Below are 27,745 nucleotides of genomic sequence, written 5' to 3'. Positions count from 1 at the left end.
GGTGTTTTTTCTTTCTTCTCCAGTTGTCATGACATGGATTTCTTAATTAACTACACTGGCTCACAAAGTGAAGGTTGATATACATTTTATACATAATGAGGAGCTTCTGTATTATGCTCAGTCCTTATCCACATGTTCATCATTTAATTAACAGACATTGCAGATTGTAAATAACAAATGAATGCACTGGTTTATGAATCACTAAAATGTTATTTTCTAACAAAAGCAGTCCAAAGGAAACACATCAAATGTTAAAATTTTATTATGTTCTAAAAAAAAAATGTTTATTTTACAAATATTCAAATATTCTGATTAAATAAATTAATAAATACAAAAAAGTTGTGTAATCTTATAATAATAATAATAATGGATTGCATTTATATAGCGGTTTTCTAGGCACCCAAAGCGCTTTACAATTCCACTATTCATTCACTCTCACATTCACACACTTATGAAGAAACACGGCAAGATCTCACAACAGATGACGTCCATTAGTAACATGAATGGGTTTAGAAGGAAGTAAAGAGAGAGGAAAAACGAAGTATATCTTTAACTGCCTCTGTGTATTAACACAAAATTATCCCCATGTGCTCACAGACGTTATAAAGAAGTGGGCCAAAATTCCTCCACAACAAACAGGAGAATGCAAAACTGTGTTTGCATTTATTTACAACAAGCAGAAAAAGTTAATATTACATATTTTGTCAGTACAGAACTTGTGTTTTCTAACATTGTGTAAATGTGATTGTTACCTACCTATGGGTGCAGGACCTCAAACTGAGAAATGGAGGGAATTTGGGACCATGTTCTATAAAGTTTAATATTCCCAGCACACAGCATTTCTAAGAGAGGTGTAGGTCCTCAGAGGGGGCTGTAGTCCTCTTCCTGCTCGTAATGACTCTCCTGGTGTCTTGGGAGGGTCGTGTGGTAAGAGACGGGTGGTGTAGGTGAGGGAGATGGTGAGGGCAGGGACAGACGGTGAAAAGGTGATCCAGGTGCAGGGTGAGAGGGGGGAGGAGGGAAGGAGTTAGAAATCGAGATAGGAAGTGAATGGGAGTGCGTGAGCCTTGGAGTGGGGGCGGAGGGCGGCAATGTTTCCGAAGGGGGGTCATAGTAGGGAGACAAGTGGGAGATCCGAGGAGGAGACAGGGGACAGGTGAGGTTGGAGGCAGGATTTGGTGGTGTGTAGTAAGGAGCAGGTGGCAGGAGTCCCATAAAGTTAAAGCTGCAGGGGTTGAGGTCAGAGGCACGCCTGGGACCCACCATCAGGACCTTTTTGGTATAGTTGTTCAGGGTGGAGACACCTGCAGCCATGCAGATGGTGAAGCCAAGCCAGGCCACGCTGTTGGAGGCAGAGGAGGAGAAACAGAAACGGCATCACAAACGTTTCACAACGTTTTGTTTTTTCACAAGTAGTAATATTATTCCGAGTAGCTTTTTGGTGCCCTACTACCATCTTGGATTGTTAACTTCAACTTGGAAGTTGGACTTAAAGGGAAAACTCAGAAACTCTGACTTTTATACTATTTATACTGGACAAGTGGAAAAGAAGAATTGGCAGGCCTAAAGCAGATAAACAGTATCTGAAAGTCATGTCCTTAAAAAATGACACAGGACTTTGCTATATTGTATTTCTACATAGAATATACACATATTGTATCCTATGTATGTTGGAATCCGTTGCAATAAATTGATGCACCTATTTCCTAAAAAAAATATATAAAGAAATGAGGGATGACTCAAGACTTTTGCACAGTACTGTGTCTCTAAAACGCATCAAGCAACTGTGTGTTTGCAGAAGAACTTATTTCCAGAAGCTGAGAGTTGTAAAACTGTCGTTTTAAGTGGGCAAATGATTTGAGGGCATTTCAGTAGCGTGTCAAGCTGGAGGGACTTGATCCCCAGCTGATTGAGAGGTCCCACAAAGAATCCCAAACAAACAGCTCAAGGAATTTGGTGTGGAAAAAATTGGTCTGATTCACATAAGAGCCAGGAAAGGAATGTTTATTCTCCTGTTTTCATCCCCAAAACAAGAATTTTAGTCAGTCAGACAAGCACTTAGCAATAGACATGAGGAATAGATTATCATCATACCAGTATGGTCTGAGTCAGAGAGGGAACAACTAATTGGGCTGAACCACTGTGATCTTCTACATCTTCTACGTAATATAAATGGTTAAAGAACTCACTAGAATGCCCAGGAGTACCCGTAACTATGTGGCTTGAAGTCTTCTGGTCCCATCGAGGCAGTGGTCTGAAACACCTGCATGAACATCATGTGACCAACCATCCCGAGCAGACCTGAGAGGACAAAACGAGGAAATGTAACAACCTGGTCACTCTGTCGGTGTTTCTGCGGTGTTAACAGAAGTCACTCTGATTTGACTATGCATCTAAATATTGTACCTCCCAGGACTGTGAAGACAGCTGCAAAAGCATTGAGCAGCTGGCCCCAGTGCTGCGTAGAGGGAAACCAGGCCCTGATACACAGCTGCACGGACAGCAGTATGCAGCTGATTAACAGCAGACCGATATTCACGAGCTCCATTGACAGCGACAGCCAAAGCATTGCTGTAGAAGGAGGAGGAGAAGGAGGAGGAGAGGCTGAGAGAGCAGAGACAGATGAGGGAACGGATTTCAAACGACACAGCGGGAGAAACCGCAAAACTTTACCTTTTTCAGATCCGGGGGGGAGTGTGTAAAAGCCTCGACACTTTTCCTCTAGAAATCAGAAGACAACATGAGAAGAGTTTGCTCTGGAAATGTTTTATGTAAGACCCATTGCAGCATTGTCTCTCCCCAAAATCCGCCAGCCCCTGCGTAATTACTCTCAGTGTAAATAAACACTGCAATCGAATTACTGTGTGAGAAACCAGATTTGAGATGACTGTTTGCATGAGTGCTGTAATGGCCTGAGTTAACCTGGTGATAGGAGATTAAAAGATTAGCTCAGATCTCGAAAGATTGTGGCTACAAGGTCACACATTGAGACTGTTGTGTTTTCCATTTTTATAACATTAGATTAGATTAGATTAGATTAGATTCATTTCAATATTGCCGCATTTTGTTTCCACCAATCAAACGGGCCGTGCGTTAAAAACAGTAGCAACGTGTGCCAGTAGTGGGTTAAGCCTCTTTGTAGCCTGTTTATCTAATTGTTTACATGGCAGCTGAAATAATTAGAGTACCATATGGCTCTACACCGAGGTGGCCCTGAAAGTACAGCATACGGAGACTTAAGAAAAACAGATGCAAATAAAGGGGGAGAAATGAGGAACAGATTTTCACTAACTTGAACACGCATGTGCAAAGTGCATTAAGAAAAACACAGTAATGAACAGGCTCGTGGCCTTCATCACTCTGCGCTCCCCTCTGTGTTGTTATAGGTTTTCTTCATTTGCTTTGTTTGATTTTTATCTTTGGATTGGTGCTCAGAGCTCCCAAGGACACCGCGCCGCACTTGCTTTGAATTATTTTTGAATTTCAGTCGTGTAAAAAAGAAAGTGCAAACTCTTTCTATTCTACGGTGTTATGTGTCAGGACATAATTATAAGAAAACAGCATCCTCACATCCGTAGGAGGTTGTAAAAAAACACGTGACTTATTACACTGATATTATTTATTAAACCAACACTAAGGCTAAATGCCTTCCTTACTGATTTCATTGGAATTAAGAGAGTAGAGAATGGTAATCAAACGCACTTGATTAACCAATCATCAGTGAGTGTGAGCACCTCTGTAAAAGCAGTTTTGGAGGACTGCTGGTCTGGAGCAGTCAGGTGTGTTAATACAGTGATAAGGAGGAAAGACATCAATGATCTTAGAGAAGTTACTGCCCATCAGTCTGGGTTATAAGGTCATTTCTAAACAATCTGAAGACAGAAGGGACCCAAGAGTCTATCCCAGCTGCCACAGGGTCACAGGGCTAACACAGACAGTAAACCATTCAACGTCACATTTGTTATGAACAATTTAGAACCAACCAGTTAACCTAACCCCACTAACTGCATATCTTTGGTCTGTGGGAAGAAGCCAAAGTTCCTGTAGAGAACCCGCACAGACACTGGGAGAACATGCTCCACACAGAAAAGGCCTGGGCGAGATTGTGGATTTGAGCCCTGCTGGGAGGTGACAGCCCTGACTGCAACCCCTTTTTAAACTAAGCGCTCTCTGTCTAATACTCACACACACGTTAATACTAATAGGAGCAACTCAGAGTTCATTATCTTGCCCACACATACTTTGGTATGCAGACTGAAGGAGTCAGGAATCGAACCACAAATTAGTAAATGACTAATATGAAGGTTGCAGATGACCTGATCTACTTCCTGAGCCACACGCCTCTCCAAGGAGTGGGCTCAGATCATCCAACGCTCAAAGAAATTGAAACCCCCCCCCAAAGTGCTCTATCTCAGACTCTACAGGCCCCAGTTAGCATGTTAAATATTAAAGTTCATGACAGCATGATTAGAAAATAACTGAACAAGTACGGTTTGTTTGGATGGGCTGCTAGGAGACAGCCTTTTCTCTCTCAACACTTGATTTACTCTGTTGCAGACATGGTAACAGATAGCTGGAGACCACGAGATTAAGGTGCCTGCACAGCTCGTGTATTGTAATGTGGAGTTTTACTTAATTAACCGTATATGTCAGTTGAATTTTTGAAGGGGCTTATCGTAAATATTGATAATCATCCTTCAAATCTGCTGCAGATCAGCTGCAAATGAGACGGTGAATCCTATCAATCTTTCTCTCTCCGGGTTTTAATCCATAATTGAGTCATGCTGTTGAAGTCTAAATCTCAGCTAGCAGAACATAAACACAGATGATAATCCTCTTTGTGCCGAGCGCCCACCCAAATACAGTCACAATTGCACACGTGCAAACACACCTGAGTCCTCACTTCACATTACCACCTTGCACTTCCTCTCTTCCTGTCACCCATTTCGGTGTCTAATGCTGGACTAAGGATTCCTTTCGCTTCCTGTTTCTGGGCAGATGTTTGGCTAACCTTGTTTGGCTACTCACCACGCAGTTTAATCATCAAGTATGATCAGGGCGTGCTTATAAAAAACCTTCCGGTGATACTGATTGAATGTTACAAGCATCACTAGATAAATTAGAGAGGAGCATCGGTGCTTATTTTTAGCTTCTTTGTCCAAATCCAGTGCTCTCTCATTCATTGGTGCCTATTCCTGTTAATCCCCTTCAGGGTCAGCGGTGCCACGTCTGGGCTTTTGTAAGAAACTGAGCAACTTTGTCCTTTGACTCTCCATTGTGGTCTGTAAGGACTTCTGTTTGACTTTTGTTTTTACTTTACACAACAGAAATCAATCACAATATTCTAGGCTTGTCACATTTCTACCCACTCCCCTCTTTTCTCTCACCCCACTCATCTATGTAGATGTTCTCCTCACAGATGATGAACAGTCCGGTGTGAAAGTTGGGGAAGACAAAGCGGTCGTCGCCGGTCTCCCAGAAGAACTGAATCCTGGAGGAGTTGGAGACGCCGGGAACGGGGATGCAATTGGTCTGCTTGGTGGGCGAACACAGCGGTTTGGGCACCTTCTGCTTACCCACGCACCAGTAGGAGGACATGAGGGCCGTGGTGCTCAGGAGGAGAGACAAAAATGTCTGGACAAAGGAGAGGCAAGGGGAGCGCATCCGCTGCACGAATGCCATCGCGCGAGGGTTTAAATGAGGGCTTGGGCTGATGGAGGAGAAACAGGGAATGAGATACGATACTGAGACGTGTTTGACTCGATTTAAACAGCAAGTTAAAAAAAAATAATCTTGCAATGTAAATGAAATGCTTCATAAGGGAATCTGTTAAATTTGCTTGACGTCAGGTATAACTCCTGTATGCCACTAAAAATACCAGCAGCCTGTTATTAGTTTCCAAGGAGAAGCAGCTCTACCCAACTGCCTCAGATTAGTGAGGCATTTAAAAGAGAGAGTGAAGGGGGCCTGATTGGTTTTACACTACTAATCACATTTAAAGAATAAAAAGACTGTGACAGAAAATCACACACTGCTGGTAATTGGTGGGAAGACAGACAGCCAAATCAGAGGAGGAAAACGGGTGAAAATAGCTGTCGCTATGGAAGCTCTCCGGGAGACAGATGCTCAAACTAATACGTCTGAGCACTTTGTGTCAAGCGGTGAATTAAAGCGCACTCACCTGCTTCAGCCTCCCTCACTTTGTCCTCAGTTGCATCATCGAGTGAGTGTGGAAGGTGAAAAAGAAACCTGGCTCCCCTCACAGCTCTGCTCTCCCTCTCACTCCTCATGAGATACTGAGAGTGATGGAGGATTTTGGCCGTCACACTGACCTCTGCGAGCAGTGTGTCTGTCAGTCTTTATGATCCGACCCCGGCAGTCAGACACAACTGTGAGCATCACACACACAAGCACACACTCCTCCTCTTTAATCCATCCTTATAAATCCAAAACAGACAACTCTGTTCCATCTGTTTTTATTTTGGTTCCTAGATTTATTTTGATCTATTTCATTCATCTCTCTTGCCTCTCATCTCTACCCTCCTTCAACACTTTCCAGCCTGTAAGTGCAAGCATCGCTCTGTTCATGTAGAAATCAAAAATGACCTTGAAAACAGTGACAGGGGCTATAGTGCTACCCAGTACTATATGTGTGCACCATAACTCTCTGATTGTAAGACGTGGCTACTCCACTGTGATTGGCTATAGGGGGTCCACTAGACCCCTGAAGGTGTACAAAGGTTTAATAGCAGAACACTGCTCAAAACATCACACTGCCTCTTCAGGCTTGCATTCTTCCCATATTGCATCCTGGTGCCAGGTTGCAATATGGGAGGAAACACTCACGTGCCCAGACATCCACATGATGGGAAAGAAAAACACATTTTACAGCTGTAACACTAGCGAAGCCATTACGAATATCATCACTGACACTTGACTTCTAGATTAATAACACCACAGTAACCTCTTAAATCTTTTATTTATTCCTCATACAGAAATCTAAACAGCAGAGGAAACTAAAATATACTAAATTGATTTATTCAGAACCCAGAACGGCCTGAGGGAGATGGAGGTCAAGGCCCAGCACTTGGCAGGAAGCAGCTCCTGGACATGTGAATGAGAAAAGCCTTTTTTATTTATTTTTTAATATACAGTAGGTCTGGCGTACATTCACATGAACTACTCTATTATGGGTGTGTGGCTACCTCAGCTGGTTTAGAGCGCTCAGCAGAGTCAAACAAGATACACAGGAGAATCAATAGGTTGGAGACCGAAAGGATTTATGAGCTTTCCCATAAGATCACTTTGCAATCATTATGCTGCTGAAGTCAGTGGATGTAAATTAGAAGAATTGTCATCTCATGTTTGTTATATCAGACTAAGGCAGAGGATTGGTGAGCAGCTGCATTTCTTTTAGCCTTTAGTCAGTTAATTCTATTTATTTGCTAAATTGTCACTTTTAGTATTAAAGCGTTTCAGTTATCAATTATTTTAATGCTTAATATTTCAATTGTTAGCCTTTAGCTAATGTGAGATATCTTACCCATTGTTTTTAAGTAATATTAACTATTTCAGTTTTTTTTTAACCATTATTTTATACCAAATCTGAACCACTTATCCTTTAGCTATTGTACGCTATTTTATTCATTATGTTGTAATGTATGCTTAACTACTTTGACCATTTATCCTTTAGCTGCTGTTAGGTATGTTAGCCATTATTGTTAGATCATGCTATTTCACCATGTTGTACTTGATATACTTTAGCTTATGTAATCATAACCAAAGCATAGCTAAAGCTAGCTCCAGTCCACTGTGTTGCATGTCTGTGCTTTTTCAGCTTAATTCACAGAGGTATTTGGGCTTTGATGTTTTTTGTGTAAAATAACCATTGTTATTATCACCATTTTTAGCAAATGTGTACCATTTATCTAGCAACCCAGTATTACCCACTTCATTCAATATTTCCATCTCATATAAACCATTTTAACCTTCAACCCTTTCCCCAGTGTTAGGTATTTTAACTATTTTAGTCACGTAAGAAAAACCTAAATGACGAATGCATACGATTCAACACAGGTGCACTTCATCATACAAAGCAGGTAACTGACATGCCACGCAGTGTGGTTGGACCTGCAAGTATCTGTGGCAGCCATAAAACAGCCGGTGGAGTTCTCTACATACTAAGGTAAGGAGCTTTCCTTTAATACCTCCTTTAACAGAGGTTACACTAGACTAACCTTTATGAAAGAAGGAAAATAATACCAGCCAAAAATTCATAGCAATACTTTAAATACTCTTGAAAACCACACCCTTTGATTAGCATACTTAGAACTGTCATGAATACTCCACCCCTACACTGAGGGCACCTGGCAATTTTGTAACGTTATAGCAAGGTTTTTTTTCTTGCTTTATTTGAACATTTCTATCCTGATGGGAGTGGTGTCCCTGAGTGAAAGCGCTCTTATCTACAGGGTATGAGGTGGGGAATAGCTTAATTACTATGAAAAATACATGCATTAGAAGAATGGACTTCCATCCAGAGTTCAGGAGAGCCGTATTAAAGCACACAATGGTTCACATGTTTTCCCCCCTTTTGACCAGTCTCCATGTCCAGCAACTGCTGGTATTAGAAATTACGGTCCCAAACCATTTGAGACATCTTCTAAAACCTGTCTGATTACATCAGTATGCCGCTAAGCTTCACAGTCAACCAAAGTCAAGAAGAAACAAGAAAGGAAGTGTGCATGTGTACAGAAATGACTACAACTAATGTGGTTATTTTCCAAGAACTCACTGAGAACATAAAAGAGATAGAACGGCTGATTTGTAATAAAAGTAGAGAGAAAAATCGGGGGATAACAATGTTAGACGAACTTGAAACAGGCGGGTTTCCCAGAGGAACAGATGCGAAAACAAATATTTCAGGCATAAGAAGAGGAACATACGTGAAGCATTTTTAAGTGTATTCATAATTCATATACATATTGACAGGTTTCTAATACAGCATGGTTTTGATAGTGTAACTGTCTTTCAGCTTGACCTTTTTTTCTTACAAGAATAACAATAAAAAATGATAAAGACAACACCATGTACGACTCACTTTTAAATTTTTATGGCAATGCTTCTTTTGAATGGATTTTGCATCTCCCGATTAGAATGCTGCCGTGTCACAGAAGTTTGAAACCATTCAAAAGTACTTGGTTAGGCTCGCCCTCGTTCATATGACACCCTCTCCAAAGTTCGCTTCCAAAAGTGTCTGACGTCTGTCAGTCGAACGTAACTTTGCACGAACGTCTTACAAACGCGTGCATCCAGTTCCACACCAATAAAACCTCTTCAGTGTCCTGTCCTTCACCTTTTCCCAGCCGGCGTGGTTAAAGATGGCAGACACACTTTAGTCCATAGTGTTATCTGCTCCTCTTACGAGCGTCTGTCCTTCTCTTTGCACATTATGAACTTTTTGTACTTGAAAAATAAGACTGTGTCCATCATTTTTCGTGAATACTATCTGTACCGTAAAAACCCCGGTGATGAAAAATAAGAACACTTTTCAAAAGGACCAAAAAATGGAATCAAAGACCCAGAAGTCAGCATTTTTTCTTTTTTTCAGTTTTTCCACACGCACTCAATTGCTCACTCATACACGACTTTAGAAAGGCAACAGATGTCCGTTCTCCAAGGCAATAATGTCTTTGTGGCAAACATGACCCTGACATTACAGACAACATCACTCTGGCTCCCCCCTCTCCAGGAATGAGGAAAAAAAATCCAATTAATGCGTAGACTGAATATAAAATGAGATACATCCATTTCATTTCCATGAGTAAATACTGATGAGGTTACAAAATAATGAGGACTAAAATAATAACTGTGATCATCCTAATATCATAAAAGGTAAAATACTAATTGTGAGAGGATACAAAGTTCTCTCCTTTCTTGGGTTTATCACCCAACTTGCTCCCAATATGTCAAAGCAAACAAAAGAAAAACAATAGAAAATACAGATGATGATGATAAGCATGAGTTAAACACTTTAAGGGTGTCACTGGAAAATTAAAGTAAGCCTAGAGAGGAAGGTTGTTTCTTTTGTTCTTTATAGCAGAGTTCCTTTAGTTCCTCTGTCAGTCTTGATGTTTTATCTCATCCCACTTCCATCTTTGTAGTCCTTTTCTTGTAGCTCCATGCCCCTGTGTTGCATGTCCATGGGGGGTTTTTTGTTTTGTTTTTTTTCTTTTTTCCGGCTTTTAAGTAAAGAGCAACAATTCTCCTAAAAAAAATGATTTTTCTCCCTCCATTGTCTTAAATGTAAATAATGCTGAATCTTGGTGAGAAATTGTACATTCCCTTTTGTTGTCCTCAGCCGCTGATGACAGGCCAGTCTTTTTCACATTTCTCGGTCTTCTATCCCAAACTAACCTAGGAGAGAAAGAAAAAGGCATAATGAAGCAAAAAGGATACGTTGCAGTTTCGAAAAACCTTAGCATGCCAGCAGCGTTGTACAAAACAGAGACGAGAGGCATCAGTTTCCATGAGGACAGGCTGGATTGGAAGTGAGGGGGAGGCAGCGACAGGCACAAGTACAGCCACTAAGGTGAGGTGAGGAGGAGGAGTGCGAGAGCTACATGATTTTTTTCCTCAATGCTACTCGAAGAAACCTGCCAACAAAGAGTGGCTGCTGTGTTGCTTTTTGGAATTTAAATGAACAGAGAAGGTATAAACGAGCCAGAGGCAACAAATCCATCCATTAATGAGACAAAAGTGTCTCCACATCTTTTAATAATTAAACAAAAATAAAATGCAGCATGTGTTTGAACGTTTCTGTGGTAACTGAAGCCCTTTGTTGAGGCAGGCTTTCACACTGGAGCTGGTTGCGAGACAACGTAACATTATACACCAACATCCACTTCTACATGATTACATATAGATGACTGCTCCTAGCACACAAGCTCACAATGTGAGAACTACGAGGTTTGACCCTTTAAGATCTAGCATAGAATCAAGAGCCAGAGCTTGTCTTCTTACATGCTGTAGTGCCATTTCTGGCAGCATTTCAAGTTTCTATACACCAATACAACCATTATAGCCCAAACTTTAATAATATGTATGCATTAAGTGCATAGTAACTACACAAATAGCAAAAAAGTGCAATAAACTACAAAAAAATTTGAAAATCGTTTTTGTTTTTACATATATTTCTAGTTAGAGAAATTTAACTACAAATATGTAAATACAAAAAAGTTGCACAAAATAGTTTCCAACAACAGGAAATTCATTTTGAGTGTCTTAATAGTTTTATTTTTGAGATAGTCCAATTTTTATATACTGCAGGAAAAACGAAAATAAATATTATAATGCAAATTTGCAAAAGCAAAGCAAAACAGCATGTGCACCAAAATAAACTATTTAAAGCAGTGCAATTTGATTTCTAAGCATCCCAGAAACTATACAGAAAAGCAAAAAGTCAAACATGACTTTTAAAAACACCAGCATAGGCTTATAAGGCCCTGGAGGTTAAAAAAAAGAAACCTACTTCCGGTTTCGGGCAGGTAATGGCGGACATGCAATAGTTCGCGCTGACGTCCTTTTCCAACGCAGGAAGTGTTACGAACAGCTGATCACATCGGCAAAGCGTGTTTCTGGAATATTATGTTTTTGCTGCTGCAAGTGCTTTTTATGCAATTTTTGCAAAGACCGGTCTTAAAGGGTTAAGAGGCTTTTTTTTAAAGAAACAAGTAAACATGTAAATGGTTTTGGATGAGATCTGACAACGTTTGAAAGGATGAAAATCATTTTAAGAAAAGTAAACAGTATCGCTGTATTTTCTTTGAATTTTGCGTTTAAGGAGACAGACTAATTTTTTAAAGTGTTCTTGAGCATTGGCTGGTTTTATTTACTCATATTCAGTGCAGTTCTTGTGCCTGATTATTCAGACAAATGTTTTTTTTGTGTTTAAGGCACTTAACACTGACCTATGAACCATTCAGACATTAAAAAAGGCAATTTTTAAAATGTATTTTTTGGGCACTCTGTTACTAGCAGCCTGTTGCTAAAAAGTGGAATCTGTGCAAAAGTATTTCGAAACATCAACAAGGTGATGAGGTATTAGTCATAAACTCAGGGTGGTGTGCAGTTTGTGCTTTAGGAAATGGAACAAAGAAAGAAGGAAATAAATCAAAAGAACAGAGAAAAGGCGACCATCGTCCAAAGAAAAGCTTTGAATAGAAGAAGAATAAAAGTGGTCGGACTGTATTGCATTGCATCCATTTATCATTTTACCATAGCTCAAGACTTTTGCACACTACTGTATCGTACATGTACAGTTGTAAACTTACAGCTCCCAGACTCCTGTGTCTCTTCCTCCTCCCTGTTTCTCTCAGCCTCTCTCTGACTGCTCCAGGTACACTGACTTGGCAGGCCGGATGCTCTGGGTAAACTGAAAGAAGGGAAGGTTGGGGAAAAAAACAAAAACAGGACGAGACAAAAGTGTGAATTAAAGAAGACTGAAGATCCTGAAAGAAATGAGGGGTTCAGGCACTGATTTGGACGTGAAAAGTAAGATATCGCACTGAATTACAAAAAGAAAACGAACCTTTCCTTCTTTACCTTGTGCTTCGGACACCGCAGCGAGAAGTTATCTTCATTCAGAGAGCAATCTGGCAAACAGACAGATTTTCAAGACTCTAAGGACACTGCCATAGACTTTTTTCTTTTCTTTTTTTTAATCCAACAACAGACTTTCACATCATTTTACTATTTCCAGTGCACTTGTGCAGTAATGCAGACACTCACCTGCTTCAATAGCACATAAGTAGTGGTAGCGAAGTGTACAGCCTTTACTATAGCAGCCCAGGGTTGAGCCAACCATCTCACAGTATGAGCAGGACTGAGAAAAGATGATATAAATACATAAAAACCGTCAGATACAGAAAGACAGATACAATCTGAAAAAACTGATGAGCAAGCACACTTGATATACTGTATAGTACATGATCCACTGCAGTACTGGGTGTCTTATCAACATGCATGTATACGTGTGCTTTTATTAAGCAGTGAAACCTACATAAATTTAAATAAAAAGCATAAATTTGTAATTCCCCCCTCCACCTCACCCCACCCCAAAAATGCCAAATATGTATAACTCACTGTTTCTCTGCCGCCATCTAGTGCTTCCTGCAGGCCATACAGTCTCCCATTGACAAGGTACACTCCACTGGTCCACACTATACATCCTTCATGGACCCACAGCTCCTCTGGATCCATGGGCATCTGAGGCAGTTGTGCCAGCTGTGCCAAGGGTCCCAGGGAATCCAAGGCCGGTGGAGGGGGCTGGAACGGCAGGGAGGCCTTACTGTTGGCTGGCACCATTCTGGGGGAATCCTCACTCGACTTGTGTCTCCTTTTAAAACGGGGATGCGAGGTCAGCTTTCTGTGCTGAGGTCGCTGCTGAGCTTCATCTGCAGGCTGCTGTTTCGGCGGCTGCTGCTGGTCGGTTTCAAGGTCTGGCTCTCTCTTAAGCTCAGGGATAGGTCTGATATCCGGATTCATATCCCAGGTTAGAGAGGTTTTAATGGCAGCGGACGAGGAGGAGGAGGAGGAGGAAGAGGAAGAAGAAGAGGCAGCGTTACTGTGCTTGTCAGCCACATGCGTCATCATTTCCTCCCTCCCAGCTGGAGAAGCAGTTCTGACTGTAGTGTTAAGAGAAGCAGGGTTTGAATCCAGATTGAAGGCATAGTCGCTCTCAGATGAGGGCTTGGTAAACTGAGCATCTTGTGTTTGTGTGTCTTGGATTGTAGTCAAAGGGTTTGAGCTCACGTCTGAATTTGGTCCTGTTTTGTTTGTGCCTGTGGTTGCCTGACATTGCCTGACCTGGGGCTGATTCTTGGGGAGCTTTGCAGCATATTCAGCTGGGTAGAAAGGCCCGTAGAGATCTCCGAGGTGTTTGTAATTTGCCCATTTCTGACACAGGCAACACAGCAGGCGGCCGGAGTGATTGGTCTCCGTAATCACAGGGCCTGAAACAACATAGCCAGATGAAGGAAGTGCTTTTCCTGACTGAAGTGTAGTTTCCACCTCGTCCGTCTCCCGTTTCTCTGATTCTCTGTCTCTCCTAGATAACTGGGAGGAAAGAGCCGAGGTCAGGAGGCATTCAATTCCACTCCCACCAGCTTTCCCTCCAACTGCGCTGCGCTCTCCTTTCATCTTGTCCTCCTCAGCGTTCACAATGGTGCACACCGCCCCAATCTCTGGTACTTTTTTCTCCACGTGTATGTGGGGAACAAACAAGCCCTTTCTGTTAGGATCTGCAAAAGCTCTATTTGCGCCTAAAGGTGTATCTGGATCGTCTTTGGCCACTGAGGGCATTGCCGCTGCCGCTGCCGCTCCTCGCCGCCTCCTCCTCTGCCGCCCTCTTGCTTCCAGGGGCTCGTCTTCATCTTTGACGCCTCTGCGTCTTCGCCGCACAGGTTTGACCTCGATCTCCGGCTGGGTGTCCTCGCTCTCGACGTCCACCTTCACTACCTGGGTTAACACAGGTGGGGCCAGCGGAGGAGTGGTTTTACTGTCTGGCAGAGGGGGTGCTGGCGGGGCTGTTGTGGTTGTTGTTGTTGTTGTTGTGCTGCTGCTGCTGTTGGTAGTCTGCATTGTTGGTGGAGTTGTGGGAGCAGCTGTAGCTGGAATGGCCGGTGCTGGAGGAGTGCTCAAAGTTGCATTCTGTGTTTGGACTTGAGACTGAGCGCTAGCTTGTGTTTGGACTTGGTTTTGGGCCCGTTTTTGTTTATTCACACTCCCAACAGGCCTGCCTTTTTTCTTGCCAGATGGGAAATAGCCTTTAGGCACAACACTCTCTAGCGGCTTTGAATCTTGTGGTGACAGACTGGACCTACCGGAGGACATCTGATGCTGCCTGTTGAGCATGTGCCCTTGAGCCTGGCCGTGGTGGGGTGGAGTGGTGCCATAGTAGTCGCTGCCAGGATAATCATCAAATCCCATGCCAGATTCTTGAAGTTTCTGTCGAAGAAGGTTAGCGGCAGACTGCTCTCCTCTCCTCGTCTCAAGCTGCTGGTACGTGTTGGTGAAATGCTGAATGTCTGACAGGGCAGACGAAGATGGAGGTGGGGAACCCTGAACCGGGCGAGGAAGAGGTGGAGGAGGAGGCAGTGGTCCGAGCAAAGCGAAATCCTCCTTGTCGCCAGATGCCGATGCCACAGCAGCACCTAATCCAAAGTCAAAGTCCTGTTGTTTGAGGGGCTGAGACGTCTGGTGGGGATCGCATGGGTAAGCTGATGGAGGTAGAGGCCCAGTTTCGTCAACCCCTCTAAAGGGAATCATGTCGTTTAATGAATGACTTTCATCCATGTAACTATCGTCCCCTCCTGGAACCCTGGGGAAATGTGGCAAGTCTTGGTCCTGCGAGTCATTAAATGTTGGTATTTCAGAGTGAGAGAAGCCTGGGTAATGATTTGACTCATCATCAGTATGGCCTGCTGGCTTTTTAATATTTGGTGTGATTTTCTGCACTATTGCCTCTAGTTTCAAACCGCGTCCTTTTCTGGGAGGCAAAGCCTTAGTGTTGCCACTGGATGGAGACAGAGGTTGGGAATAGGTGCTGTCTCTTGGCAGAGGGGATGAGAGCCTGGGACATGGAATATCTGAACTGGATGAGTCATCTTCGTTGTGATGGCCAAGCTCAGACTGGGCCCCAGGAGAGTGATGTGAATTTGTAGCGGCCCTCTGTTGAGACACATCCTGGAGTTGCCTTTTGGCGGGAATGGGAGAGATAAAAGAGCGAACTCTCCTCCGTAATATTAGCGGATTTGTGTCTCCGGAGCCCCCGGCTTTGGTCTGATGCTGCACCTGTGGCTGGGTGGAATTCACATCAGCAGGAGACTTGGTGGAGCTGGGTGGAGGAGGTGGGCAGGGATGTTTGGCTTCTTCTGTGGCTACTCTGGAGACCTCAGGTTCGGCGGCATTTTGGCCGTGAGGCATCTGCGGCAGAACGGGGCCGTGTGAAACAGGAGTTGGAGGAAGGAGAGGGGGAGGTGGTGGGGGAGGAGGAGGAGGAGGAGGAGGCTGCGCTCTGAAGTAGTCCCCCTCCATCATTCGAACACCTTCTCTTCCGGAGTGTGTCGACTCCCACATTTTCATGTCATAGTAGGCGCTTTGATGATGGAGGGAAGGTTTGCCAGCGTGCGTTTCACTTGGCATGTCAGTTTGAGAGATCATCCTCTGTCTCTGCTCTGACTGGCTGACTTTATGTCTTCCAGGGGACAAGCTGGGCTGCATCATCATCTCCTTGGTGGGCCTGCTCATCGCTTTTACCCAGTCACTCATTTCATGGTGATGAGGGCCGTGAGGGTGAGGATACATTTGAAGCTTAGATGCAGCTTGAGCTGAAGGGGACAGACTGTGGTATGGATGATGGGAGGGAAAATGAGGATTGCTGCGTGACATCATATTGCCCTCTCTTGAATCTCCATATCGATATCCAGGAAATGTGCTGCTGCTGCCAGCTGACAGATCAACGCCGTGAAGGTACGGCTGATGCCTTGACGGCGAAGTTAAAGGATTAGTGTTCATAGGATGAGAAGGCAAGGGGGGAATATCAACATTACTTCGCCTATAGGGGTCAGCATTCATTACAACTGATGAATGGATCGACTTGGAATGATACTCCGTGTCTGCCTCATTAGCCCCACCACTTCCTTGCTGCTCAGTTTGCAAATTTGGAGCTTCCACCCCAGTCTCTTTTGATGCAGTTTCCATTTTCATTACTTGTTTCTCTCCCGTATCCTTTTTAGTTAGATCACTGGCTGCTGCTGCTGGAGAGGAAAATGGCTGTTGAATCACAGAAGCTCCACTCTGACTTTTCTCCCGCTCTCTCTCTCTGTCGCTCTCTCTGTCCCTCTCTGGTGTGCTGCGTCGGTTTGGCGACACATCACAGATGACAGAGCGTCGCTCTGATGGGGCTAATATGCAGCCTGATGATTTCTGAGGCTCAGTTTGACCACCGCTGCCGGTTAGTGGCTCTGGCTCTTGCAAAAGGAGCTCCTGCACAGCAGAGGATGGAGTGGAGACATTAGATAAGGCTTTTCTTGGTGGTAGAGAGTAGTCAGCTAAGTTTATGTGTTTTGTTGCTGCTTGCTGAGACTCGGCCTGTGGTAAATGGCCCTGGGACACACCCACCTCTGTTTTCTCAGCATTTTGCATAATCTTAGCGTTTGACATTTCTGACTTCACTGAGGACTGAGGCTCTGTGGTAAAATCAGGCTCGCTTCCATGCCGCTGGCTTTGGGGTTTTCCAGCGCTACCCATTTGAGCTGAACCCTCATTTGCTCCACTCTGCATTCTCATACCTTCAGCCATGCCATATGATGGGTGTCTGGACTGAAACTGCTGATGAACTTGAAGATGTGAAGAAAATGCCTGTTCTGGTCTCCCATAGCGACGATCTAAATTGTAACCTTGAAGGACCTCTTGCAAAAGGCTTGGGAATTGCTGAAGCTGTGCATTCTCCTCGAGACCTTTAGCCCCTGATCCCTGGCCTCGCTTCACCAAAGCCTCTGCTACAGAACCACCGTCTTTCTGATGCACAGGTCCGAAACTAGGTTGTGACTGTTGGTATCCTAAATATCTTGGATTTGAATCCATCACACCCACTGGGCCAGGCCTCCCTTTGTTCTTCAAGGATAAATCTGAGCCATATGTTGATTCAGGGTAGCCATACTTATGCGGGCCAGACTGGGAAGGATTATGAGGCCGTCCGAAGTTTGATTTCTGGTAATGGGATGAATATAGACTGAGGTCTACGCCTTCATCGCCATTATGACTGCTCGACTCTCTTAAATAAGAGTGTGAGTGTTTCTCTTCTATACAGTTGTCCTGGGGATTCTTGCTTTTTTCTGTGAGACTTCCCTCAGACCGAGCGGAAACAATCACTCCAACACTACTGGCGTTCTGCTGCTCCTCAGACGTGTGCTTTTCTTCCCTCTCGTTACTGTGTAATCTGGATGTGGAGTGAACCCTATTCTCTTTGTCCTGTCCATTTTGTGTATCGACTTCCCCATCCCGCTGCATTTGGCTGCTGCCTTTCACGGTTTTATCAGCTACACCGTCGCTTTCTTTTTTAATGACTTCATTTTTAATTTCTAGTGTCTTCTTATTGCCACCTCTGCGGTCATTGTATGCTGCCCCAGACTCTGGGACACAGTTTGGCTGAGGGGGAATACTGGAGGAAGTGGATGAGGAAACTGGAGGCATCGGATGTGAGCTTGGGCCAGTCTCTGACGACTGATACACAAAGGATGGAGATGACGATGAAGCAGGAATATGAGCTTCATTTGCCTTCGCTTCAGAGGCAACTGGATCCTTTGATGAATCAGAGGTGACTACTTTGACATTTGATGTTTGTCCAGTCTGTGGTTGGCTTTGGCTCTGTGACTGAGGGTGAGAGCCAGCTGCTTCAGATCCACTGCTTGCACCGCTCATCTGCCTCACTCTCCCATGTTCCCCCTCAGAAAACTGCTCCTCTCGCTCCAACTTGGTTCCTGAGGAGCCTTCGACTGACAACAATGAGGAGTCTTCATCCACCCCGACATCTATGCTGGCTCCATCTCCGGCCCCTACTGCACTTCCATCTTTGATCGTGCTGGTGCTTGAGGCTGCGCTTGCATTGCGACTCCTCGGCTGTGATGGGAGCACGCTATACGTCGCCTGTTGCATCTGCCCGCTTTCTTTCTTCTTAGGTGAAAGCACTGTGTCAGTAAGGACCATGTGCTGAACTGTGTTTGGTAAATTGGCTACTTGTGAGCTCAAGGCATTAAGACTATTCAAGCCAGCATCCTGCATTTTGTCAACTGAAGAGGATGAATAAACAGAAGAACCTTCGTCTCGGGATCCAATTCCCGTGCCTAGCCCCATTTTACTGCGGCCTGTTGGAGGGAGATTGCTCCCTCCGGCTGCACTCATGCTGTGAGGTTTATGACTGCCACTGCTACCACAACTACTGATGCTGCTATTAGAGTTGGGTGTGGGACTTAACTGAGGCATAGTCTGCAGTAATCTACCATGACCATGGCTGCTACGAGGGTTTGATGTAGGAGGATGTGAAGGACCATGACCTGAGGGGGTTCCATGTGCCTCTGAGACACCCATCAAAGGGGAAGGAGAGGAGCTACAGCTGGGGGAGTGCACTGCCGATGCAGCTGGAGAGGGATTGGAAATTGGGCTAAAGTTTTGGTTAATTTGAGTTTGTTGCGCATTGGGATGCATTGGAGATTTGGTTATTTCTTGGGATGCTGGCTGAGGTATACTGGGATTGGAGGCCTGATGATGTTTAGCATATACAGAGCCTGGAGACTGGCCCTGCATCTTGAGAGGTGTGTCATAACCTATCCCTAAATTGTGCTGTGAGTTGCGGTGCTGTAGTGTGACTTGCTTGTGAAGTGAATGTGTCTGTGGGGAATATCCAGGATAATTTGAAGCATGGTAACTTTGTTGAACATTCTCCATTGGCCCCACATTGTTAGCAGCAACTGAACTGGAGACTGAATTTGAACTGGAGTTGACACTGGGAGAACTGTTGACTTTGGGATCGAACCCAGCGCTGGCAGCCCCGTCGAGATATCTCTGTGGAGGGGGGCTGTACATTCCTGATGACCCCGTGGATGCGCCACCCTGGGGAGAGTAGTGCGGGTACTGATGGGTCATTCTATGTCCAGAGTGTGGATAGCTCCTATGCTGCTGTCCATGATGGATAGCTGGGAAGGTTTGCCCATGCTGGCGGTGCTGCATCTGAGAACCTGGCACTGGCTGCATTGCAGGGTTCTGACTCATATTATACTGATGAGAGGGAGAGAACGCTCCAGTACCTCCTCCTGAACCAGCACTAGAGGCATAGTCTACTGGATATGGCGACATCAGGCCAGATGACGGTGCAGAGCTAGATCCGGGATGCCGGTACTGGTGAGGTATATGTCCATCAATATTGGGGTACCCAAAACCTGCCCCGTAGCCCATACCTCCCCTTCTGTGCCTGTCCTTTCCACCCACTGGAAAATAGTAATCCATGGTCTCTTTCCTGTAAGGGTTATTACTGCTGCCACTGTGAATGTTACCCTGTGTTGGTGTTGGCTCCACAGCTCCTCTGTTTCTAGCACTGTAAACAAGCATGTGGCTGGCTTGACTTGGGTGGTGATGGCCTCTGTGCAGGCTCTGCTGTTGCATCCCTGCATAATCATCTGTCATCCTCGGGGATATCTGGGGCTCTGCTGGCTGTGGGGGATAGGGAGGTACGCCTCCACCCCTCCCACTGAACCCAGGGGGGAGAGAGGGGGGAACTGGACTGTTAGGAAAATTCTGCATTGTTCAGAAAACTAAAATATCTGTTAGTGTTTATATCAGGGAATGATTCCGATCAGAAACTGGAAGGCTTATGACAGTATGAATAAATGACAAAGAGAGAGTCTACGGCCTGTCAGGAAAAGAAAGAAATGCTTTTGAAATCCACCAAAGAGCAAAGCAATACATACACACATACATATATGTATATATTGCAGCTGTAATAATCACTTTTGTAGTGCCAGCAGTGGATCGGGAGGTTAAACTTAGGATGACATCTCCAGTTTTGGAAAAAGGTCAAACTGCAAAAACTGTACTTTTTAAATGTGAACGTGTACTTTCCAACGGGGGAAAAATGTTCACTTAACAGCTGGGTCTTAGAAAACAGATTCTTCTTTAAGATTTATGTCGTGAAGCAGCTTTCTACTTCAAAAAAAAATTAGAAGATTAAAAATGAGCAGTCATTCCCATGAAGCTGAAGCAGTTTGGCACCGAACAGGCAAAAGATATGGATGATTGCCACATCACCATGTGAGTTTTTCAACCTTAAATGTCTTTACGCATATGAACTCCACACTAATAACAGCTCAAGCAGGCAGAGTTATTTCTGGGTTTAAACGGTGTTACGATCCAACACGGTCTTGCAAAATGGAAAAAAACAAAAAAACAAAAAAGTATCTCATTAAAACCATCGAGATTGTGCTCCGTCGCGGCGATCCTTCAGTTCGTCAAAGCGTGTAAGACTGCTGGGACTTGACTCACACCTGTGTGAGACAAAAACTCCAGTAATGGAATCAAGTGGTCTGAATCAAGACCCTCACTCAACATCATCCCAGAGGCGAACGCTCCATGGATATATTCACATCGGCTCTTGGATACAGAGTCCAACGCTTTTTCAGGCGTTCGTTTTCTCGGTCTCTCCTTTTTGGATTTCCTTTTTTAGTTTTTTGCAACTGCATGCAATCATCTGGACTGTAGAAGTATTTGATCCCTATATAGTGACCGTTCTCTCCTTGCCTCCACACATCTTGATGCTTTCCTGTGTCTTCAGCACTTAGCCATCTTACCTTTGTTTTTTTCTGTCAACCATCATTTAATTCTACCTAGTTCCATGGCAACAGTTTTCCAAAAGGAGGGTAATCCATTTATTCCACTTCAGGTTGAGTCAATTCATGCTCCTGTTTTCTGTTTCTCTTCAGTATTTCCATGCAGATGTGTTCATTTCCCATGAACTGCTGACCAGAAAAAAACCTGTTGTCAAAAAAAAAAGAAAAGATAAATCAAATGCGTGCAGATGTAATGCGCCAACATTTATTAAATATACCTCCTGCTAAAGCTCTGTTGTCGTAGGTAAATATTTATAACTAGCAGTGCACTGATTGCTCACAGGGCAATAGCAAAGTGCATTTTGGGCTAATTGACAGTTTTATACTTATATATTGCATATATTACTTTATTAATTAATTAACTGCAACGACTCAGTGGTAAATACAACATATACGTAACACTAACAAAAAAAAAAAAAACCCTCATACTTTATTTTCAAATGATTGATCTGGGGTCACATATTATCTCAGCATTTCTCATAAGTGCACTTTATTTTCCAGTCAGCCGCATAAATATTACGCTGCACTATTGCAAATGCATTTGCAAAAAAGGGCAATAATCTAAACATGACTTAATGTTGCACAAGCAATCTCATTCAACTTCTGTCTTCTCTACTTAAAAGGCTTTCTGGTCTCGTATCATCGCTTCTCTTTTATCATTCTCTGCGAGTACAGCTTTTACTTTGGTCCACACTTTAACAATGCATGCTTAAGGCGTCTCTTGTGACTGGTAAACAGACTTGGTGGCTGAAAGGAGGGTAATCAACAGTCTCTGAGTGAGGCAACAAAATACTCATCCTCACAGGTAAACAACCAACCCTGTGGAGTCAAGACAGAAGCAGTCCATCTGTCCTCTTTTTAAAATGAGAAAAGGAGACCATTAACCTTAATGTGCTTAACTTGTTTTTAAAGGATTTAATTGTTATGGGTGATAATTAAAGGGATGATGCCACCTTTATGGGGTTAGTGCCTTTAATTGTCATGTGTGACATAAGCCTCAATTGTATGTCTCTAATACACTGTAAAATTGTTAATGGCCCTAAAACAACTTTGGATGGCTTCTCCCACTGTGGGGACTTTAACTGAGCAACATTATTGGGCATCACTAGAAGCTGCAAGAAAAACATGACAATGAGCAGGGACCATGTGAGGTTGCAAAACAAACCGATCACACCGTGTCAATCGGACTGAGTCAAACCACACAGCACCATCAAACAGGTCTGATCAAATGCTCCGACGGTCACAGTTAAGGTACACCGGCGATGCAGAGCAACAGCTAAAGTTAGGTGGAGACACTTGGTTTCCATCCTTCTGTGAGCTCACGCTTAGGTTATGGACAGATTATTAATTAATCAAAGCAGCTCGCCGAGCACGACCAGGCGGCAGCATTCATAACACAGAGAGCAGTGCAGCAGCAGCAATAATAAAAACTGGCTCAGTGCAGTCTGTCAGCAAGTCAATCAGCTGCATGGCTGCCTAATTGATACGCAGACGCAATGTTTTTGCAGATAATTATCAAACGCTAGCTCCGTTTTATCTGGACAATTTGTCGTCTCAGACTGCCATCAACAAAACACAGGCTTTTGCACCACAACCTTAGTGGCTATATTAGCCAGTAGCAAGGTATACGCATTACAATTAGCCTTGTAGTGCTGCCTCTTTTTTTCTTTTTAGCTCCTTTAGGTTAGCGTTAGCAACAATACCTCAAATGCTGCATATTAAAATTGTAAGCTAGCCGCATATGTTGAGAGCTAGCTAAGCTAGAACCTCCAGTTAGCATTGTAGCAAGGCAGCTAATTTGCGTTTCTTGCATTTAAGACCCTGCACAAAAGAGTAGTTACAGCAGGCTAAAGGAACAGGGGCAGCCAAGCAGCGTTTAGCCACAAATAGAGAAGTGATTAGGTGCAGATGTTCCCCCCTCACATTATTCAGTGGGGCTGTGAGTAAATGGGTTAGCTAGCATAAATAAGAGACCTGGTGTGGGCACTGCAACAGAAAAATTGCCGTCACGCAGCCAGATATTTTTCTTGAATAAACAGAGCTAACGTTTGCCAGGGAGAGGCAAGTCACTCAGAGACAGGCTAGCTAACACACTGTAGATACCTGAAAACGTAGCAATACAGGCCCCTCGAAGAGTGAAAGGCTGTTTTGTGACAATCCCGCTGCTGTGGCAGGAAACCCCAGTCTAGAGTCGACTCCTCCGCCGCTTTTCCCTCGGCGCTTTTGAGTCCAGACAACCCCGACCAGCGGCGGCGAAGTCGGGGGCCCCGTCACGACACTTAGATCCCGGGCCTTTCTTCCGATCCCCCCTTTTTTCTTTTGTCCTCACCTCCAAAAAATGATGAGAGCGGAGCACAATCGGGGTGCCTGTGGGTCCCGTAACCAGCGAGGTCCATACACCCCCGCCCCCTCCCCTCTTGTTCCCTCGCCTCTCGCTCTCTCTCTCCCCCCCTCTTTCACACACCGCTTAGGTGATTCCACCTATCTCGAAGTAAAATTAAACACATTGCCCTCGCACGAGCCTCCATCAGCACGCGAAGCTTTCAGACGTCAGTTTCCGTCACTAAATTGCATTTGCATGCCTTCATCAGTAGCTCGACTCATTCGTTTTCCTGTTGGACTACTGTTTTTTTCCCCTTCTTCTTGCAACAGAAAGACCGCCTTAAAAATGCATACACACTCATATTCCTGCACCCCCTCCCTCATCTCTCTCCATCACATCCCTCCCTCCCTGCCTCCCTCTCTCAAGCTTTTGCTATTTCATTGATTTTTACCTATGTCTACAATCAAATCCAAGACTATCCTAATATAGCAAAAGGCAAATTTTGCATGTGTGTCTGAGTATGTTGCCTCTGCCCCTTTGTTCTTATTTCATCTCAAGTGAAAGTGAATTAGCCTGATGAAGGCACCATGGCTACAAAGGCAACATGGAGAGGAGACGGGGCTGGATGGAATGGTAGGTTAATGAAGAAGGCAACAAATGAAAGGCAATTTGTGAGCAAAGAGGTGCGCCTGTATTAGAGGAAGATTGCAGTGCAGTGGACGAAGTTCACAGTGGTCTCTTAATGCTCAAACAGATCTATTACACACACAGTGCAGCTGTATTTCCCCTGTTTTGGCACAAAGAAAAGCCACTTAAGTCATTATGATAATAATATGTAACCATTGGTTAATGTTTGACAGGACAGACTCAGAATATCATCATGGCCGGGACAACAATGTAGGTGCTACAAACAATCCTTTTCCCATTAAATTTATTGTGTTGTCTGTGCCTCAGCTTTTCTGCTCTCACACAGGGCCACTGAGTGCAGTACAGACCCACTCACACTCTCCTGCCATCATAATTACGTGCCCTATGCCCTCCATCCATGGTGCTGCACTTTTAATATACTGCAGTGTGTCATACATGCAAACACGCATTCTGCCTGTGCGTCCGTGTGTGTGTGTGCAGCTCTCTTCATTCTCTCTCTTCCTTTCACCACATGCATCGAAACACACACACGCACATACTGGCAAAACACAACACAATCCCAAAACTCCAGTCTGAAACTCACAAGCGCACCGTTTGCGCACAAGCGTGCACATCCGCATGCAGCCACTCATTTAACCTGCCAATCACCACGGTAAAACCTCTCTTTTTCTAACCAGCAGTTCAATACATTTCATTCCCTTGCAGATACACGTCTATTTCTATCATAGTTGCCATAGCAACTGCATCACAGAGCCTTAACTGTGGATAATTTTTAAGGCTACGTATCTACATTTCTGTGTGTGTGTGTGTGTGTGTGTGTGTTTTTCCTTCTATGAACGATTTCATGCAGACACTGTTGTTTGCTGGTAAAAGAAAAACATTCAAGCACGAATCGCTCGCGAGCAGTTGTGTACTTGTATCGCCACCAAGTCGAACTGAAAGAGCTGAGAGGCGACATAAAGGGCTCATACTCTGGGGCTGGCAAGTCAGCCTAGCCAGGCCTATCCAATCAACACGAGCGCCTGCTGGGATGCACACAGACTCTTTCCATCATGTACAAGGTCACTAAATCTTGTACAGACGAGTGTCAAAGGCACAGCTGTAAAGAAAGCAACCGGTACTGAATACACTTATATGAATAAGCCAAACCCCCTAGCATTAAAATGTTATACCCACATAACCTGTATTAACTTATGAAACTTTCTTTAGATATCCAGTTTAAATCATCGTATATTTAATAATGATAATTATACTTAAACATATGATATGTATGGGGCTGGGGGGGGGGGTATTCTGATTACATGTAATTGGGATAATCAACCTGTATAACCTGTGAGGAGACATGTTATCCAATTATAGCTACATTGTCACAGATTGCTTCATTATATGATGATTAATTCTTAGAACTGTGACATTTATTACATCTTTCTTTATGACAACCAGCGCTTTTAACTCATGAACAGTGCATCTAGACTACAGTAGTGTGCAAAAGTCTTGAACCACCCATTCCCTCGCTGAGCCGCTCGTTTATTTAATTTTTGCTTGGACAATGGGAAACAGGTGCAGTGACTTATTGGATCTTGCACACATAAATGAAAACCCTGTATATAAGGAAAAATCTCTACAATTCTAGCAGACTTTGAAAGTTAATATTTGGTATGACCACAAGCTTTTCTGTAACACAGTCTGATCTCTCTTCCTTAAGAAGTCTTCAGGAATAGTTCTCCAGGCTTCTTCAAGGACATTTAAAGCACTTCTTTGGATGTTGGCTGCCTTTTGTTCTGTCCTCTGTCAAGATGACCCCACACTGCTTCAGTAATGTTGAGGCCAGTCCATCAGTGACGATGCTCCATTGTGTGTTTTTATTTTGCTATCCAGGTATGCTTTCACTGCACTGGCTGTGTGTTTGGGATCATTGTCATGCTGGAAAATGAAGCAGTGGCCAATCAGACAATTTCCAGATGGTACTCTATGGTGGATCGAAAGCTGATGGTACTTTTCCATGTTTGTAATTCCTTCAGTTCTGACAAGATCCCCATCGTTGCTGGCCTACATGCAGAGCCAAAGCATAACAGAGCTTCCACCATGGCTGTAGACAGTGTTGTCCCTCTCTACTGAACTCCTCAGTATAGATCGATGACAATTTGAACCAAAAATATCAAATTTGGATTGATCACTCCATCAGAATTGTTAATGCTGATTTTCAATCCAGTTCTTGTGTGATTTTGCATACCTCAGCCTTTTCCTCCTGTTTCTAAACACTGTCTTTTTAACTGAGATCATTTATGATAAGGGTTCAGTGAACAGTAGACGGATTAGTTGAAGGCCCAGATGCGCCTCTCACATCTTGTTTCAAGTCTGCAGGATTTTTCCTGTATTTCTTATAGATATGAATTTCACATACTGTTCAGCTACTTTTCTTTAGCTTGCCACTTCTTTTTCTTCCAGATTGAGATTTTACAGATCCCGGAATGAATCTGAGAACTGAGCCATAAGCCGACTACATCACTGCAGCCTGACAGAAGCAAAACAGGCACGTTTTGACACTATCTACAGAAATTTGAGCCAGTATTTCCACTAAAGGCATTTCCCTTGAAACGTCAAAACGAAGTACATCAAAGCATACAGAAGGTCTACAGCTCAGATATGTGGACAAGATAATGCCATTACGGCAAGCAAATGGATAATTAAAGTTCAGCTGGAACTTAGCTTTATAACAATGGCACATGCAGAGAATAGATGGTTGCACTGTGCTCTCACCGCTCGCTCTGAATACAATCCATTCTCAAGTGTCACCTTTATCTAGAAGCACGAGACTCATTAGAAAGTTCCTATTGCCTACTGACTATTTTATAACATTTCTTAGAGTCAGTGGTTCCCAGAACAGAGCAGCCAATTCTGAGAGGACAAATTTACTGTGTACATTTGGTTACTATTGCTTGAAATATGTGAGCTAATATTTATTTGTTTGCATTGAGGATTGTACATTAAAAATAAATCACTCTTAATTTGAAGGTTCTGTTAGTAAAAGTAATTGGCTTTAATCTTGCAAAACTGTGAATAACAATTGGTTTTGAAAATCGAAAATATTTGGCACCTCATAGGTGAAGGTTTACTGAAAACATGGCACAGTCCCAGGCTACATTAGCATCCATGTGGTTCACACATCAGCATCTAGTGATCTGCCCCAAGGTAGCAATAGTTTGCAGTTTCCTTGATGACCACATGGAGTCAGAGTCATACAACAAACATTCAGCTGTTCTCTAATGCTCAAGAGCTGGCCTTGCATTTCAGCAGTGGACTGAAAAAGTCCACTGATATATATATATATATA

At 43.7% G+C, this 27,745-nt stretch overlaps 2 protein-coding genes across 3 annotated transcripts; both read right to left on the bottom strand.

The window, feature by feature from the left end:
- Positions 1 to 508: 508 nt before the first annotated feature.
- gsg1 (germ cell associated 1) lies at positions 509 to 6,337 on the bottom strand. Its single transcript, XM_005737976.1, has 6 exons — positions 6,182 to 6,337; positions 5,388 to 5,710; positions 2,674 to 2,721; positions 2,407 to 2,571; positions 2,190 to 2,301; positions 509 to 1,342 (listed from the first exon to the last, which is right to left on the bottom strand). Exons 2-6 carry the CDS (start codon positions 5,680 to 5,682, stop codon positions 862 to 864), a joined length of 1,101 nt encoding a protein of 366 aa, XP_005738033.1. The 5' UTR covers positions 5,683 to 5,710; positions 6,182 to 6,337; the 3' UTR covers positions 509 to 861.
- Positions 6,338 to 8,807: 2,470 nt separating this feature from the next.
- On the bottom strand, positions 8,808 to 24,060 carry tcf20 (transcription factor 20). 2 transcript variants are annotated; one of them, XM_005737974.1, is made up of 6 exons: positions 23,544 to 24,060; positions 13,144 to 21,585; positions 12,790 to 12,883; positions 12,590 to 12,653; positions 12,333 to 12,433; positions 8,808 to 10,416 (listed from the first exon to the last, which is right to left on the bottom strand). In XM_005737974.1, the coding sequence occupies exons 2-6, from the start codon at positions 20,356 to 20,358 to the stop codon at positions 10,412 to 10,414; spliced, it is 7,479 nt and encodes a 2,492-aa protein (XP_005738031.1). In that variant the 5' UTR covers positions 20,359 to 21,585; positions 23,544 to 24,060; the 3' UTR covers positions 8,808 to 10,411. The 2 variants fall into 2 exon arrangements, with proteins under 2 accessions (XP_005738031.1, XP_005738032.1); XM_005737975.1 differs by having other exon boundaries at positions 12,604 to 12,653.
- Positions 24,061 to 27,745: the final 3,685 nt, after the last annotated feature.

This window comes from Pundamilia nyererei, unplaced genomic scaffold, assembly GCF_000239375.1.
Source record: "Pundamilia nyererei isolate P.nyererei 1_Seehausen unplaced genomic scaffold, PunNye1.0 scaffold00081, whole genome shotgun sequence".
Lineage (NCBI taxonomy): Eukaryota > Metazoa > Chordata > Actinopteri > Cichliformes > Cichlidae > Pundamilia > Pundamilia nyererei.
Note: the sequence above shows the minus strand (reverse complement) of the source record. Positions and strands in the feature narration are given on the sequence as shown.

Coding starts and splice junctions, on each gene's coding strand:
- gsg1 (XM_005737976.1), bottom strand. CDS start 5,682: ATGGCATTCGTGCAGCGGATGCGCTCCCCTTGCCTCTCCTTTGTCCAG. Junction 2,572..2,673: donor CCCCCCCGGATCTGAAAAAG/GTAAAGTTTTGC, acceptor CTCCTTCTACAG/CAATGCTTTGGCTGTCGCTG. Junction 1,343..2,189: donor GGGTACTCCTGGGCATTCTA/GTGAGTTCTTTA, acceptor TGCCTCCAACAG/CGTGGCCTGGCTTGGCTTCA.
- tcf20 (XM_005737974.1), bottom strand. CDS start 20,358: ATGCAGAATTTTCCTAACAGTCCAGTTCCCCCCTCTCTCCCCCCTGGG. Junction 12,884..13,143: donor TAGATGGCGGCAGAGAAACA/GTGAGTTATACA, acceptor ATCTTTTCTCAG/TCCTGCTCATACTGTGAGAT. Junction 12,654..12,789: donor CTTATGTGCTATTGAAGCAG/GTGAGTGTCTGC, acceptor TCTGTTTGCCAG/ATTGCTCTCTGAATGAAGAT.